This window comes from Cryptomeria japonica, chromosome 9 (assembly GCF_030272615.1).
Source record: "Cryptomeria japonica chromosome 9, Sugi_1.0, whole genome shotgun sequence".
Lineage (NCBI taxonomy): Eukaryota > Viridiplantae > Streptophyta > Pinopsida > Cupressales > Cupressaceae > Cryptomeria > Cryptomeria japonica.
The window spans coordinates 727268785-727286579 of record NC_081413.1 but is presented as its reverse complement, the minus strand read 5'-3'; the positions used below and the strand labels follow the sequence as shown (position 1 = coordinate 727286579).

The 17795-nt window shown below is 38.2% G+C and overlaps 1 protein-coding gene across 5 annotated transcripts in view; it reads right to left on the bottom strand.

The window, feature by feature from the left end:
- The window catches only part of LOC131067406 (uncharacterized), a 99705-nt gene that overhangs the window by 35569 nt on the left and 46341 nt on the right, over positions 1-17795 (bottom strand). For 2 of the 5 annotated variants that reach the window (XM_059211219.1, XM_059211218.1), the window contains exons 2-5: positions 13266-13397; positions 3522-3692; positions 3345-3401; positions 3052-3177 (exon numbers count right to left, since the gene is read on the bottom strand). In XM_059211219.1, the coding sequence (XP_059067202.1) occupies positions 3052-3177; positions 3345-3401; positions 3522-3692; positions 13266-13397 (486 nt within the window). The remainder of the gene's footprint in view (positions 1-3051; positions 3178-3344; positions 3402-3521; positions 3693-13265; positions 13398-17795) is intronic. The other 3 variants (XM_059211220.1, XM_058002390.2, XM_058002392.2) reach the window with 3 other exon arrangements.

Sequence of the window (17795 nt, the reverse complement as noted above, 5' to 3'; positions counted from 1 at the left end):
AATAACAATGATGTCCCAACATGTGTTTGATGGTGGCCTAGTTGCATTCTCATTAGCTAGCATGCTCAAGTTGATCAAGAGACTAACTTGTTTGCGCAACAGTCTCAACAAATTGTGCATTTAGTCCATTCACTCAATCGATGAGCTTTCTGTGATTAATACAACACAGCGGGAGATTGAGAAACTCAAAGGATAAGCTCTTAAATGCCCGGAACATCATAGAGGACAAACAAGTATTGGTAGATCGTTATGAAAGGTGTCTTAACCTTGCATCCTAATGTTAAAAACAAAAAAATGCAATTTTTAGGCTATAGAGAATAAAAATACAATTCCCAAGGATCTAGAGGTTAATTTTGGCCCAAAAAAATATCAAAACAAACCTTGACCAAAGATAGAAGGTTATGGTGATCAGACCCTTCAAGATCTACAGTTGTGAAAAAAAGGGACTAAATCAACTTCTAGGATCAAAAGTTATGGCCTCTAGAAGTTGAGCCTCCCACATCAAAAATCTAAAAAGAGCGTTTATGACGCATAAGAGAGTTGTACGAGGGAGTTACACTTGTTGACCTACTTGTGATGCATGCTATGACATGTCTTAAGGCATCTTTGATTTGAGATAATGAAGCCAAAATGGAAAGCCAAGTTGGTGAGTGGATTATGATGAGTTTATGGAGGGTGGAAGAAATATGTTATTTTTTACCTGTAGACTCATCTTGGGATTTGGGAATTGGATTTTTAACGAAGAATTTAAATGACACATTTTTTGGATGGTTTTAGCTCATGTTTCCTAATTACCATTTGATGGTTTTATGTATTGTTTCTCCTATTTATTGGGTGCTTGAAATGGAGGTTTCATAGTGGATTTTGTAAGTACAATTATGCTGCCAAAATTGCTCCAAATACTTTGTTGGCGATACTCCTATAAATGTTTAGACTCTAGAAGTGTATTGTAACCATTGATTACTAAATAATACATTGAATTTCTTTGGAGTGTAAACTTTTCTCCGAAAAGGCTTTTCCCCACATTAATCATTGGGTTATGATATATTCCTATTGTGTTTATTTCCTTGTAACTATATAATCATTTCAACTTTTGCACATACCGTATCCATTAGATTAGTGTAGGAAGCACATTACATCTATGCTTCCTTTCATCTAGTATCAGAGCTTGATTACATCAGCTCCCAGATGTTAGGCACAATATTTTTTGTACTAATCATGGATTATGTGGGAGCTTGCATAGAAGGAGACCTTGTTGCAAGAAAATGGCAAGCACATCAATAATAGAGATGGAGAGACTTACAAACATTAACTTTGACCTATGGAGGATATGATTGTAGACAAAGATCTATAGGCTAATGTATCTAGATTCAAACCCACTACTATGTCACTAGCCAACTAGGATCTATTTGATATAAAGGCGAAGGGCCTCACTAGATTGTTCTTGGAAAATTTTGTTTAGTTAAATGAACATGAAAAAGCCACCGTACAAGCTCTTTGGAAGAAATTGTTAGACTTTATATCAAAATCATCTTGTAACTTTGATATAGTCTATTAGAATGGCACTAATCTAGCCCAATCACTAGATATAATTGATAGAGGCGTTCAACATTTTAATTCTGTGGTTTTTACCCGTGGAGCACTCATATGCTTTATGGTATTCCATATTACTATTAAATTATTAATCATTATTTGGACAGCAATTTTGACTATACTAGACAGTTATGAGACAGCCGAAAAATGTTGATTAAAAAAAATACATTTAGGTAAAATGCATAGAGGAGACTACAAATATTTTCTCCAAATTGACAAGCAACTGAATTTCTAGAGGAAAAATACAAAAAATGAGCAGTCAAAATTGTAAAAAATATGTTTTTTAAAATGAGGGTAAACATAAGTACATTATAAGTAATAACATGTCTCATCTATGTAGAATAGATATCATCTATAAACTTGAAAATGTTTCATGTCAGAGTTCCATTAAATAAATAAGATTGCAGAAAGAGGTATATGTGCGCGGTTTGTTGACAGAATAAGCTGACAATTGTCAATAATTTTAATTTAAATGTTCAATGGGGTCTTGAGATGAGGGGATGAAGGGACAGGGGACCAAGGGCATTGATTTAGGGATGGCAGCAAGATGATGGTGGTATGGCACACGTCATTTTCACAATTTTATCACTATGTTTTCTGCAACACCATTTTATTATTTCTAACCAAATCTTCATTCTTCAAAAATTTAACAATGAAGCTAAAAATCTAACATATCTAAATGATGAGGGCTATGCAGTTTTTCAGTGTTCCGCAAAGACTTGGCACTTTCTCTTCCTCTTGCTCTCAAACTTATTCTTCCTAACACTAACACTCAACCAATGAAGAATTGCCAATGTTCTCACTCTTGTTATTGAAATCAGTTTTCCTATCCTAATATTCTCACTCTTGCAGCCTTTCTCACTTTTTGTGACTACTTAGGGTGTGGGTGGGGCCATAAAACATTAGGGTTAGGGTTACTGGCACAAACATTAAAAAAATTCTGGATTTTTTTTTTTTGAAAATGCACTTCTTGAGCTGAATGACATGGGGGACGGCTGGGTATTTCCAGTACATCCAAGAGATGTGACTGAGTCCCCCAAGGGTTCCAGGGATGTCCCAACATCTCCTTGCATCCCCAAGGGCCAAAACAGGGGGATGCCCCAAAAACATCACTCTTGAGGGGGATGCTCTAGAAACATCCCTCTTTGGGGTGAGGGTCGTTGTCCCCTAAAAGGTGGTGGTGGTGGGGGTGGTGGTTGGGCGAGGGAAGTTTCTACAGGGTCCCTGCATCCTAAGGATGTGTCCATCCTAGAAACAGCTGGTTTTTCAGGGGGGGCCATCTCCATGGAACACTTAATTTATGGCTTCTTCTACATAGTGTCTCAGGCTGCCTTTGGTAAAAAGTTAAAAACCAATTCACCAGTAATAACTAATAACTATAATGCTTACACTGTATATGATGTTGGTCTTAGCTTGTGAACAATGAACAAAAAATCATATGAGCACACAAATACATACCAAGGTGGAACATAATGACTTAAATCATTTAGTTCCTCTGCTGTTGAGATACAGTTTTGAGTTGCAGGACATAATGCCAAAGATGGAGGATTCTTCTGTACGCAAATATAATTAGGCTTTGTCCCACTGCCACAGCACATTAAATGCACATTAAAGACAGACAAAATGAAAATCCTGTAATACACAAACATTATCTCCTATGTTTTATTTTGTTAAAAGGTTGCAGAAGATTGACATCAAAAACATTTTCTGTAAGACATATACATTTTGAAATTGATAGCTAGTGTCAGTACCCAAAATTGAATATAGCTGCTAACACGGCTATTTCAGTGCTCTGCAGTACAATCTCCCTACATTTCCATCACTCATCAATTATCTTCAAGCTTTAATTCCTGAAATAAAAGCGAAGGAAAGACAAACTATAAGAAAAGGCAGCTCAAAGGAAACAATGAAAGACAAAAGACCTTTACCTTCTCCCAACCTTGAAAGATTCCATTGAATGTTTTTCTGAAGATTCCAATGCCCTCATAGATGCAGAATCCGAATCTCTCTCCTGGCAAGAAATGCGGTGTAGTTTGCGCATACTTGTTGAATTGAAACAATGATTTTCTTTAAATTGCATAGAAACTGTACCAAAGGGCCTAATGATGTAAAGTGAAAATCAGTATGAGAAGGCCTTTTGCCATTAAGTAACTAGCTATGATTTTTTTATGCCCAACATAGTTCATTAAAAGAACACAAATGGTAAAGAATCCAATATGTTTAAACTTCAGACCAGTATGTTTAAATAAACACAAACGGTAAAGAATCCAACATGTTTAAACTTCAGACCAGTCATTTCATCACGTGTCATTTTACTTCAGCCCATCATAGCAGCAGAAAAATTTCATAGCCAAAATTAATTAATAAAAACACAAATTAGATGAGCAATGAGAACGACAATTGTTCACATGTTTGATATTTTTCAAAGGAACCAGGCCCTTGGCACTTGCTAAAAACATTCAATAGACAGATGAATACAACTATGCAGATTGCTCATCCATGCTACTTTCTAATGATTTGAAAGCTCAAATATTTTGTAAGGCACTGATTAATTTGATGATCATGGACCCAGTTGGACCCACAAAAGAGCAACGGTGATTTCATTTATAGCTATAACATAGGTATTTGGAAGCATGTTCCACTAAAAACATGCAAAATGCATTGCTCCAATATAAACACTATAAAGCTATAAGCAAACACATCATCTTTAACAGTCCAAAAACTTATGTAAAACTAAAATACCAATTAACTTCCACGAGAATCTCCTGAAATCTTTGCTGAGAAATTAAATTTTTGAATTAAATTTTTCCCTTCGAAAAAAGTGTTAAAGAGACATAAGAATCCCTTATAGAACATTTGATGGGAAAAATAAACTAAAAGGAAGAAAACTCTTCAATGCACACAAATGAATCGTTTTACTTGAGAAAGATGAGGAATCTAAACTGAGGGAAGGAGGGACAGAGGTGGGAGAGCAAAGGGGAAGAAGGGGAATAGAGAGAGAAGGAGGGAGAGAGCAACGGATGGGAAGGCAGAAATTTCATCACTAGGATATTGAATGCATGTGAATTGACAGACATCACATGGATAACATCCACAAGCTACAAAGGGCCTAACATATATCAAGATGAAAGTGAAGCTATTGACCCTCACTGCCTAACACTGAAATGTTAACTGTTACTGCTGAATAAGAAATTAGATTGAAAAGAAAAAAGAATTCCATTGTTCATTTGGATGTAATTGTCATTACGGATGGACAGATTTGTCTGGAAACAGACTTTTTTTATCACAGAATTAGACAGTCTATTAACATTGGCTTACTGGTCAGTTGCATTCAATCCACCACTCATATGGTGGGCAACACTCAAGCACACACCACTGTATAGCAACAAACCTGATGAGACAACTTCCATGATTCCAATTTAGATGAAATTTAATTAGTCTAGGTGATAATATACTCCAAAGGTAATGTGTTATTAAAGGCCTAACTATAAGTTTAAATGTTTATCTATGGATTATCTAACGAATTTTTTTTCTATTATAACAGAAGAAAAGAACCAAAAAATGAATGATGAAAAATGTTCAAGAAGGATAAATAAAATAATCCAGGAAACTAGAAAGGTAGGCAAAGATCACGAGAGGATCTCAAAAATTAAAAATAATGCAGTAAACAAAAAAATATGTAAATTTCAAGGGTAGGAGAAGGATGGTCACCCAATTCAGAGGTCCTCAAAGATAAATTATTTATGAAAGGAAAACCTCCTTAACACCAAGAATGCAAAAAGATACCGTTTCTCTGTAGCAAGTGTAATTGAAGCATCCGGATAACCCACCTAATAGCCCACACAAGCTATGATTGTCAGGTTTTTATGCATAGCATATGTTAAGCATCTATAGCTCCACCAGGAGTGGAAGTATAATGTCCCCACTTTGAAATAGAATTTAATAATAAATAATAATAATAAAATTAAAATTCAAAAGAATATAATTAAAGATAATTAAAATATAATTAACTTAATGAATGGTCAAAAGACATGAAATGAAAAGTTTGGACTCCCTCAAAAATGAGATATAAAAGGGAGAAGAGAACCTCATTTGAGAGGCGGGAGATAGAGAAAGGAAAAGGAAGGGAGCATGTAAATCAAAGAAAGATTAATGGAGGAAGAAAAGGAATGGGAAGTAGATAAGTGTCTCTTTCAAAGGGAAGACATTATGAAGGGTTGTACAATTTTGAAGGAAGAAATTGTGAAAGGTTGTGTCTCTTACCAAAGGGCATACATGATGAAGAGGTGTGACCTCTCCCTCACATTGGGAGATATAAAGGGAAGAAGGTTCGTTTGAGGAAGGGATCCAAGGGAAAACAGTTTGAAGAATATTATATTATTCTCAATGGCAGCAATGAAAAGTGGTGACTGAATTCTTATGAAAGGCGGTGCCTCAATCCCTATGAAGGGTGTTGACTCTTTCAGCAATAAAGTATAAAGGAAAGATCATTCAACTCAGAGCATAGGGAGGAACAAGAGAGCAAATCAAAATATGCAGATCTGCAAATCAGTAATCAGAAGACTTATAATTGTTCAAGTCATTGGCTCTAAATCAAGATAGTAAGTTGACAATTTACATTCCCAAGCATAATCCAAACCCCATTTGGGAATTCTAGGGCAAGTTGAGTAAAGTCTCAATAGGGGACATTACAGGAAGACAGAATCATGTATACAGTCCTCAAGCAGGGAGCTCATACCAAATGATCATCAAGATAAAACCACTTTCTTCAAACGTCAGGAAGCCTTTAGTCCAGAAAAAGGCCACTTGCCGAGTCTACTATTGAATACTTTGATGTGCTTATTCTGAAAGTATTGAAGGTTTTTGATCTTTTCTCAAAAACTTGTAACAGAGCTTAGCAGGGAGAGTTTTAGACAACCATTGATGAGAAGGTGCAGTTTGTCATTGCCCCCTGATTAGTCCCATTCATAATTAACAAAGAAAAGAACATATGCAACAATCCCAAGTGAGATCTAGATTGCCAATTGTTTGTTCACGTATTCTGATTGACAGATTTATAGAGTAAATGGAAATACAGAATTAAAGAACATAATAATATAAATTACTTGCAACATATTCAGAAAGATATAGCTTTATTATCATTTGGAGTACAAGATATCATATGAGAGGTGCCCAACTATGAATAACAAGTACACATATAGTAGACCGATGTAAATTAAGGCTACCAACTGTCATTAACTACTAACAGACAACTAACAACCGGTTGGGGACTACCACACAAATACAAAACATAATTATTTATTACAAAGCTGACTATAACATATTTATTTCATTCATTGCCAACTACAACAGGCCCCCCAAAAATAAAGTTTTCTTCCCTATGACACAAACAAAATTGAGAGTCATACATTAAAAAATTGAAAAAATACTACTAGGAGGGAGGATGAGAAGACGTCCCTAGATGCATTGAGGACATAGGTGTGGATGTGGTAAAGGGCAGCTAGCGAAGACACATATTAGCCACCAGCTCATGCTCCCAAGCTGCCTTCACCATGTGAGTAGCCTCCATCAGTTGGATTTTTGTCTTCTCCAACTCCTGCTCCCTCTCCTATAACCTGCACTCACTCTTCTATCTGCCTGTCCCGTTCAGCTAGCTATGTATCTCGCTGGGCTAACCGTGTCTCACTTAGCTAGCTGTCTGACTCGCTCGACTAACTGTGTGTAATGTTCCCACTTTGAAATAGAATTTAATGTTAGATAATAATAATAATAAAATTCAAAAGAAAAAGGAAAAAAAACAAAATTAAAATTAAAATATAAAAGAATATAATTAAATATAATAAAAATTTAAGTAAATTAATGAATGGTCAAAAGACATGGAATGAAAAGTTGTGACTCCTTCAAACATGAGATATAAAAGGGAGAAGAGAACCTCATTTGAGAGGAGATAATTTGGAGAATCAGAAGTGTAGATCTGATCATGAAAGGGTGTGTCCCCCTTCAAAGGGCAGATATAATGAAGAGTTGCACCCTTTCAAAGGGTGCTAATGGTGAAAGGGTGTGCCTCTTGCCAAAGGGCATACATGATGAAAAGGTGTGACCTTTTCCCTCACATTAAGAGATATAAAGGAAAGGAATCAAAAGCATCCAATGACATCACCATGGTTCAGATCAGATCAGAACTGTTATTAACTTATTAAGTTATGGGCAGTAACATCCTTGTTCTTGGTGGTATGAATGGGGATGTGCTTAATATGTATGCTTAACATATCCAACCTGATAATTTTCTTATGCAGAATTTAGTAGTAATATTAATAATATTAATATAGACTGCAATATGAACGACAGTCATACTTAATTTCATATACATTCATAGTACAACAAGATATTGACATATTTAGAGTCCCAAGCTCTTAAACAATTCTAATTCCTTTTTTTTGAGGAGTGGTGTGATGTAGATAGGGAGAGGCGGAGTAAAACCGTCTCATGATAGATGAGCCCCAAGGATGAAAGAACTTTGTTGCAAGGTTGATCAAAATGAGCTATTGATGTGTTGTCATTGATGTCAACATGCTTTGGTTGTCATTTGTGACTGGTTGGTATAATTGATATTGAGTTCACTGTGCAGTTGTGCTGAGAGATTTTCTCCACAGATCTTCTATATTGTATATCTATTCATGCAGTTTGGATATGTTGTTAAGCAGTGTTTAGAGATGCTATATTCTGGATTTGGTTCTTCGGATTGCTGTGCTAAGGAAGTTGTGTTTACCAATATGTTTGACAGTGTTTCCGTATGAGATGCATTCTCAGCATTTCTCCACATTATGATTTCTGGCGTTGCAATTTTGGAGTTAAGTTGATAATGTCCTTAGCTTCATTCTACTCAGTTGGCATGTGTTCTTGGGCTTCGGAAGCTTGGTTTCAAAGTTTGATGGTGTTTACTCTCGGTTTGGCCGACCTCGGGTGTTTACATTTCATATTATTGCTCTGATGATTATGGATTGGTGTATAATATATTTGATGTTTATTTTGGTCTCAGTTAAGATGTGTTGTGGTCCACTTTACATTCTTTTCCACCGTGGGAATGTTTAGTGCCAACCTAATTTGATTTGTGTTCGATTAAGATGCTTAGCCAACCTTGGGAGATTTTGCAAATGTGAGGATGATATAAGTAAATAATAATTTGACATAAAGGTGTGTGAAGAGAGAACGAGTGTATGTTGTGAAAGAAAGTTAAATGTGATGAAGATGTGTGAAAGAGGATCTATCTACCTGATTCATAGATGAGTAAGGTTTGGATTGATGAAAAGTGTTGATTAGTGTGGACTTTCATGTGTTAGCTACTGGAAGCAGTGAGCCGAAGGTATCTACAGATCTTACGGTTGCAGAGGTGCATCAATGGTGGATTCTTTCTCTTTTATTCTTCTTCATTTTGGCAGTGAGCCCTCCGACAATGAGCCTTTCTTTCTTTCTCTCTCTTAGGCAGTCAACCCTTTGGTAGTGAGCCTTTCTTTGTAAAAATCACCTTAACCGGTGTCACCCTAATAGGTGTTCATTTATTGAGAATAGCATTCTCCAAGGTTTTTCCCCTAACAAGGTTTTCCACGTAAAATCTAGTATTTCACTATGTATGGTATCATTTGGTTTTTCATGCTCTTTCATGCTCATATCTTTCTATGGATTAAGTGTTAAAGTTAAGTTGTTGCGAATCCAATTTAAAAGAAAAGATTTAAGATATATTTATACAACTGATTCACCCCTGGTGCAAGAGCACCCTTCCAAACTCTTTCTCTTTCTTTGTTTTGTTGGTGTTATGCTTCTTATGAAGCCATTGTAAATGAATAAGAGCCATGAGCTCATGTGTGTTAGACTAGGTCCTAGTTGTAGGTCCTTAGTGTTTGTTGTGATTTCTTGTGCAGGAGAGGTTGAGTGTGCCTGGAGTGTGTGTTAGGCCTTATTGGCATGTTGATGTCCTTAGGATAGCCCAAAATAGGCCTAGGAGTCATGAAAAGCAACAATGGCAAAGTTGCTCAAAAGATGCAAAAGTTGCATGACAACTTTTAAAAGTTGTCAAGCAACTTTTCCACCCAAAATGGTCATAGACCCTTGTGTGCGTGGAGAGCCCTAATTTTGGCACACCGACCGAGGCAAAGGTAGTACAAGTACTTGTAAACCCTAAAACAGTGGGTTGGATGTCAGACTTTGTACGGCCCTAGCAAAAAGATCAGACTGAGACTGTAAAACTGTTACCAGTCAGTTTGAATGAAGAAAACAAGCAAATTAATGGATTGAGATACGTCCAAAACTGTGTGGTTTGTCTTTCATGGTGTAAATACTTTCATTTCAAGCAGTTAGTTTAGGTTTTTACTTGCAGATTGAGTAAGTTTGTAAATAGTTTGTAAACTGTCTTCTTACTGTCCAGTTTTGGACAGGATTGTGTAAATGAAGTCTTAACTCCATTCCCCATTGTGGAAACACCATGAAACCATGGGGAATGAGAGTGAAGACCCTGTACTATAGTCCCATGCAAGCAGGGCCCTTGGAAATGCAAGGAGGCCAAACAAAGGCCCATTCCTAGGCGAGACTGGACAGTGCCCGGTTAGGAATGGTTGTTGCTGTAGAGGTCTTGGAGAGCAAGGTTGGACAGAGGAGAGTACATCCTTTGGAGGAAGTGCAGAGGAGTGTTTGAAGCAGCATTGGTGTGAAGGAGGAGCCTCCACCAATCCAAACAAGGTGGCTAAAACTCAAAGTACTCACTGTGACCCAGGCAGACCCTAGAAACCCTCACAAAACCCTTAAAAACCCCAAAATTTGCCCTAGGCACTGTACGGCCACTTGGAGGCCCAAAACCTAGAAAATCCTTGAGCCCTTGCCAATTGAAGGGCAGTCCATTTTGGGAGTTAGGGTTGTTTGTGCATCGTTTGTGAGAGGGAGCCCTAGAAGACCGGTTAGGAGGCCTAATTGGTCCTAATCCTTGTAGCCCTATTTGAAGGCAAAAACCCAAATTTGTGAAATCAATAAGGGGTTAGAATCTTGAAACCTCTTGGGGGCTCATGAATGGGTGGATAGACCATGAAATAGACCTGAAACAACCTTGCTAAGACCTTGGAAGGTGTGGAACAAGATTAGCCCTTATTAGCCATAGTAAGGGATTTTGAGTCTCATGAGTAGGTGAGACCTTAGGAGCAGAATAGCAACTCATTGGTGGGTGGATTGGGCAAGGTCAGGGGATTCCTCAAGCAAAGGAAGTCCTAGAGACCCTAGGGTGTGAGGAGAACACCAGGAGATCCAAGGAAAGGATCCAAGAGCATAGATTAGGCTAGTCTATCCCAAACCCCATCCCATCAGATTGGTATCAGAGCCAGTTAAAGACTTGTTGGACTGTGTATGTCTCTATATACTGGTGAATCAGTAGGGGATAACAGAATGGTTACTAATGCAGAGCTGGCGAGAGAAGTAGAAGAGCAGAAGGAGAAGAATAGACTCCTTGAAGCAGCTATGAGTGAGATAAGGGATAAACTACAGGAAGTGGTGGATCAGAGAACACATGAACCTTGGGATGAAGACACCAAGGGTAAAGGCAAGAGAACTATAGACATAGATGACATAATCTCTAAACCGGATCCCTTGTTCAATGAAGAATCTTTTGTGAAGGCTATTAAGGCTTTGAACACCAAAGCTTTTGAAGGATTGCCACATTTCAGTGGAAGAATGGACATAGGCACTGTTATGGAATGGATTGAGGGCATGGAAAACCACTTTGAGTGTGAAGGAGTGACAGAGGCTTAGAAGGCTAAAGTTGCCAAATCAAGATTAAGGGGAGCAGCTTTGACATGGTGGAAGTACCTGCAAGAAGAAAGGATTAGCATGGGAAAGCTACCAATTGCAAATTGGAAAGCTATGGTGAGTAAGATTAAGGAGAACTACTCACCAGAGGATTATGAAGTCCAACTTCATAAGAAGAGACAAGGATTGAAGCAAAAAGATCTTGATGTAACCTCCTACACTGAAGAGTTTCAAAAGCTATGTCTTAGATCTAAAGTCCAAGAAGATGAATCTATTAAGGTTGCTAGGTATCTAAGCGGCCTAAAGTAGAACATTCAAGAGGAGATAAGCTTATGGACTCCTACTACTGTTCAGAAATGTCATCAGCTTGCTGTCAAGGTAGAAGAGAGGAACAAAAGGAAAGGAGACTCCAATAACAGGGGTAGAGGCAGAGGTAGAGACCAAGTGAATCACCGAGGTGGTTACCAAAGCAAGGCAAATGAGCAGAGGAACCAAGGAGAAGCCAAGTTGACTGAGCATGGCAATGAAACCAATCTCAGAGGAGGACATTCCAGAGGAAGAGGTGCACAAGGTGGTCCAAATAGGGGTAGAGGTACTGTTGATGTGTATTTTGTACACGACCAAACACAGAATAGAATACCTAAAAGGTACCTTATCCTCTCTTGAACAAAGTTCCTGACTGCTGAAGATCTCGCCGAAGGATCAGTCGAGGCAACTCCAAGGTTTCTACCTTGTAGGATCTCTACTCGTGGATAAGCTCTTCGCGGTATGATGTGATTTTGCTGGAATCACAAGGGGACTTACACTCAATGACCTAAACGTCTGATTTGCTGGAATCACAAGTCCTATTCACTAACTGGAAGACAAACAAATGGCAAAAGATGCAGGGTTCAGGAAGTCTACTCTACTATCTAGGATGCGAGAAGATGGATGAATGACTAGGTGGAGTCCTACTGGGCTGGGTCTCACCATCAAGTTGAACAATTCAACACCAACTCAGTGTGATCTTCTAAGGGATGCTTCCAATACGTTCAAATCGTACACCATCTAACAATGATCACCATTCAAGATAATGCATGAACAATAGACGTGTAACGACTTAAGATTAAGCTCATTTTATGCCAATTGACCACGCAGGCCGCACTTACCATCAATAAGAGGCTAGTGGTATGGACTAGACAGATTCCACACAGGTGCATTCAACAATTTTCTTCACTCAATCTAATCATCTATCATCAAAAATGAAGATTCAACAAGAGACCATGCATATTGCAAAGAAACAACATATTCCACCATATCTTCAATGAAAAGAAGTCTTTACAATTAAGGCAACAATATCTTTCCTTCTCTTCTAATCTACTCCAATTGCTATTCTACTATTCTGGCCTCTATTACTAACTATTAACTATTAGCCATTATTGACTAACTATTAGCCTTTACAAATGAGGAGCCAGGGCTTATATAGCGCCCTCAATACAATTCAATGGCTTAGATCAATTTGAGATCAATGGCCGAGATTTTACAATGAAAACCCTAATTAGGGTTTGTTACAACAAACTCAATTCTGGCCAATGAAATAATTGCATTATTTGGACACATGTCTTCTCTGGAATATTCGACCAATGGATAGTCGGGGTAGGTACATTGAAGTTTGTGCCATCTCCCATGAGTCAGGTACATTGAATCTGGACACACTAAGGTGGACCAATCCGACTAGAGGAGTGATGACTGGGATGCCACCTTGTCTGACACTTGTAACTTGGTAGATATTCAATTTGATGTTGCTGAGAAGCTAGCTTTAATTAACTCTTCTGAAACTGTTGGCTTCTTCAACGGACCCTTGCTTTAACCTCGTTTGTCTTTGATGTGCAGGATGGATGGTGTACCTTTCCTTCAAATGTTGGACTGGAAGAGGTCGTCCTTGATGATGCTGGGCTGGAGAAGGCCGTCCTTGATGATGCTGGACTGGAGAAGGTCGTCCTTGTTGATGCTGGACTGGAGAAGGTCGTCCTTGATACCTACACAAAAGTTTAAAGTTAGGGTTTGAGCATAATATCTTAAGGTATAGGATTCAAGACCTTTCAAGGGCAAAATTTAGATATTAATTTGAAAATGACATGATAAATCCAAGAATTATGAATTTTCAAATTAATTATGAATGGAAATCAGATTTTACAAGACTTAGATTTTTAAAGATTGCTATGGAAATCAAAATAAACCTTGAATAAAAACTTCAAAAATCTGATTCTTCATACCTCCTCTTTGAATGCTTAACTATCAACCTTGGAAAATAAATAAAAGGAGATCAGAATTTGCTGGATAAGGACTGAATTTCTGGTCTTCCTTTGGATGAATTACGCCTCAATCAGCCTTCAAAAGAACTTCGCCTTCCACTAGCCTCCAAACCTTAGCAAATTCTGAAAGTTAGCCTCCAACTTAGCAAGAAATTCGCACCTCTAATCTGCTCCTCAAATTCGCATTTGAGTAATGAATGAATGATTTGCATTTTGTCCACAATACATCTCCCTTATATAGGGCGCTCACCCTAATTCCTCATGAGGCCGACTTAGGTCAATTAGCAATAAAATAAATAAGACCCCCTTTCGGAAGGAGGCCGACTTGCTTAAAAAGACAAAATAATAGGCTTGAGCGCTTACCTTAATTTTTAAAATTTTAAAATTAATTTCAAGGTTTGAAGGGTGGTTTTATCATTTGTTTTAAGGCTTAAAAAATTAATTAATTTAATTGCAAATACCTTAATTCACGCGAACTTGTTTTAGCCTCCCCAAATGTCTTCAATTTGGCTAATTTAGTGAAAATTGAGGAATATTAAGGTTTGATCAAGGCTTAATGAAGGCTCTTTGCTCCTTAGGCATTGAAATATCCCAAGTGATGAAGGCCTAAATTATTTCAAGACTTGTTTGAACCTCACATCCAGACTTGCACACTTCATGAGTCAAAATTTTCACAGCCTAGATTTGCAAATTCCCATGCCCTTGTCTTCACAATCTTGCAATTTGCCCTTGACTCACTCTAACAAGGTTGAATGATAGGCCTTTTGATGATTTCGCCCTGGACCCTTTGGAAGGGTCAGGAGCGATTTTTCCAATTAGGACCTGAATATCCCATTTCTTTCTTGACTCCAAAATTTTCTGGAAGGCGAGCTCATGTTTGTTTTGACCTAATCAAAGTCTTGCATTTCAAATTTTAGCATTTCACATGAGTAAATTAGGTGAAAAATGTGAATTTTGCCCTGGACCCTTTGGAAGGGTCAGGAGCGAAATTCACTTCTCAAGTCAATTTTCTAGTCTCCTTCACTTCAATTCATCAAAACTTGCTCAGTTTGAATCCAGTTCTCAACTTGCTATCATTGATTTGATCTTCACAAGGCAAAAAAGGTCAATTTTGTTCAACAACCTAGCCAAGGACAGGACCTATCCTGAATTTCGCTCTGGACCCTCTCGAAGGGTCAGGAGCGAAATTCACTCTTGAGCTCAAAATTCACACTTTTTGAAGGTCCAAATCTCTCCAAGGCATTCCAAATGGCTTTTTTCACTGTAATCTAGGCCTAGTTTTACTCAGATCTTGGAGGAAAAGGTGACTTTGATGTTTTTCGCCTTGGACCCTTTGGAAGGGTCAAGAGCGATTTTCCTTGCTTAGGCTTACTCCTCCATCATTTTAACTTCAATCCACCTCACAAGGTTAGGAAATAGTCTTCTTCTTTCACCCAATCCAAGTTTGATTTGTTTTTGCAAGGCAAAATAGGGGATTTTAGGATTTTCGCTCTGGACCCTTTGGAAGGGTCAGGAGCGAAAATCTTCCTCTAACCTAGAATCATCACTTTTGGAAGCCAACATCAACTCGAAGGTGATCTCAAGGGCAATTTCTACCTTGGTCTAGTCTTGTCTTAGCATAAACTTGAAAGGAATACATAGGTTTTAGGATTTTCGCTCTGGACCCTTTGGAAGGGTCAGGAGCGAAAATCAGGTTTTAGGGCAATTTTCCCATCCTTTCATCTTCAAATCACCTCCAAGGCATAGAACATCTTGCCTCACTCCTCTCCAAGTCATGAAAACCAAAATCTTGTCTTAAATTGCAAGGAAAAAAAGAGAATTTAGAAATTTCGCTCTGGACCCTTTGGAAGGGTCAGGAGCGAAATTTTCATTAGGCTTCAAAACTTTCCTTCTTAGCAACCAAAATCCACTCTAAGGCAAACCAAATGCCTTCTCACACCCTTGTCTAAGTTTAGTTTTGTCCAAAATTTTGAAGAAAAGATGACTTTGAGGATTTTCGCTCTGGACCCTTTGGAAGGGTCAGGAGCGAAAATCTCTTCTAGGCTCAATTCCTTCATCTTTCATGATTTCTTGCAACTTCAAGTCACTCCTAGGGGCAATTCCTTCTTGATTTTACCTTATCCCACACTTGACTTAGCAAAACTTTGATAGCAAAAAGAAGTTTTGAGAAAATTCGCTCTGGACCCTTTGGAAGGGTCAGGAGCGAAATTCTCAATCTTGACCAAAAATTTTCATTTTTTCAACTTGAAACTTCTTTGCAAGGTAGGATTTCATGTTTGATTGTGCTAGGAATAAAGTTTCATGTCCAAGAAAGGCTAAAAATAGGTTTACAAGGAATTTCGCTCTGGACCCTTTGGAAGGGTCAGGAGCGAAATTTCCTTTCCTGGCCAAAATCCTTCATTTTCACAACTTCTAAACATGCCCAAGGATTTCAATATGTTCATTCTTCCTTTCATCATGTCTTGGACACCTCAATTTGAGCAAACCAAGCAAGAAATGTCTCTTATAGAGATTTTCGCTCTGGACCTTTTGGAAGGGTCAGGAGCGAAATTCTCCATTTGGGCTAAATCATTCATTTTTTTCAGTTCAAAACAACCTCAAGAGGCAAAAGCAAGTTATTCTTCTTCCATCCATGTCAAAAAAACTTGACCTTCTTCAATGCAAAACAAGAACCTTTGGGAATTTCGAAGGGTCAGGAGCGAAATTTCCCTTTTGGTCCAAAATCCTTCATTTCTCAACACTTTCAAACACTTCAAAGGCAACAAGAATGTCCATCCTTCCTTCCAAGATACCTTGCAAATCAAAATTTAGTCAATCTTAGGAAAAAATGAGCTTTAAGAAGATTTTCGCTCTGGACCCTTTGGAAGGGTCAGGAGCGAAAATCTCATTCTAGGCTAGATTACTCACTTTTCAAACTTCAAACCACTTCAAGAAGCAAACTTAGATCATTTTCGACCTAAGGAAGAAAGTTTCAAGGTCAAACAAGGTAGCAAATGAGGTTTATGATGAATTTCGCTCTGGACCCTTTGGAAGGGTCAGGAGTGAAATTCTCCTTTAGGCCAAAATCTTGTTCTTCAAAATCAGTCAAACTCCCTCTCAAGGCAAAACATACCCATTCATCTCCCATCAAGCCAACGCCTAGCCAAAATAAGGAGGAAAACAAGAGTTATAAAGATTTTCGCTCTGGACCCTTTGGAAGGGTCAGGAGCGAAATTCCTAATCTTGGCCAAGATCCTGACTTCATTTTCACATTTCTTCATTCAAACAAGCGTTTTTACCTTGATTCAAGCCTGGGAATGTGTTAGTTTTAGGTTTTGGTCAAAGTAGAATGTCTTATGGAGAATTTCGCTCTAGACCCTTTGGAAGGGTCAGGAGCGAAATTTGACTTTTTGAACTCTCCATCAGGATTATTTTATGGAATATAACATTTAAGTATAATTCTTATACTTTAAGTTATATTCCATATATACTTTTAGGATGTTTGAGAGTGGTTTTGGACCTCCAGGAGTTATATTGCAAAATCTAGTTTTTGGAGGATTCTTCAGTTTTCCAGACTTAGTCAAATTTCAGGATCAGGACATTCCAGACTTAGCCAAATTTTAGGATCAGGGCATTCCAGACTTAGCCAAATTTCAGGGCATTTGAAGATCAGGATGACATTCCAGACTTCATCACTCACCAACTCGATCTAACTCAGACCTTCAAGGATGATACCCACTCACAAAGCAAGACACAATTAGCAACAAGAGCAAAACCAGGCCCTAAAGAAGACTCTCAAAGAAACCCTAATTCTGGGGCACCTGTTGACTCCCCTGGCTCAAGCAAAGCCTACCATCCTATTGATCCCCTAACGACACTCAAAATGCAAAGGCTAACAGACAAACCCTAAACACCTAGAAAGCAAACCCCAGAAAGCAAAAAAAGTAGGGGTCCCTATTTGTAATGGGGCGATGTGTGAAAAAGTCACAACAGGTACCGGCAGAGGTAACTCCTATTTTGCAACAATGAAGTGTTACAATTGTGGACAATTGGGACACCCGGCATATAGATGCCCTGACAAGCCTACCACATCAAACAGTGGAAAGAGGGTTCTTTATGCACAAGAAGACTCTTCAAGCAGCA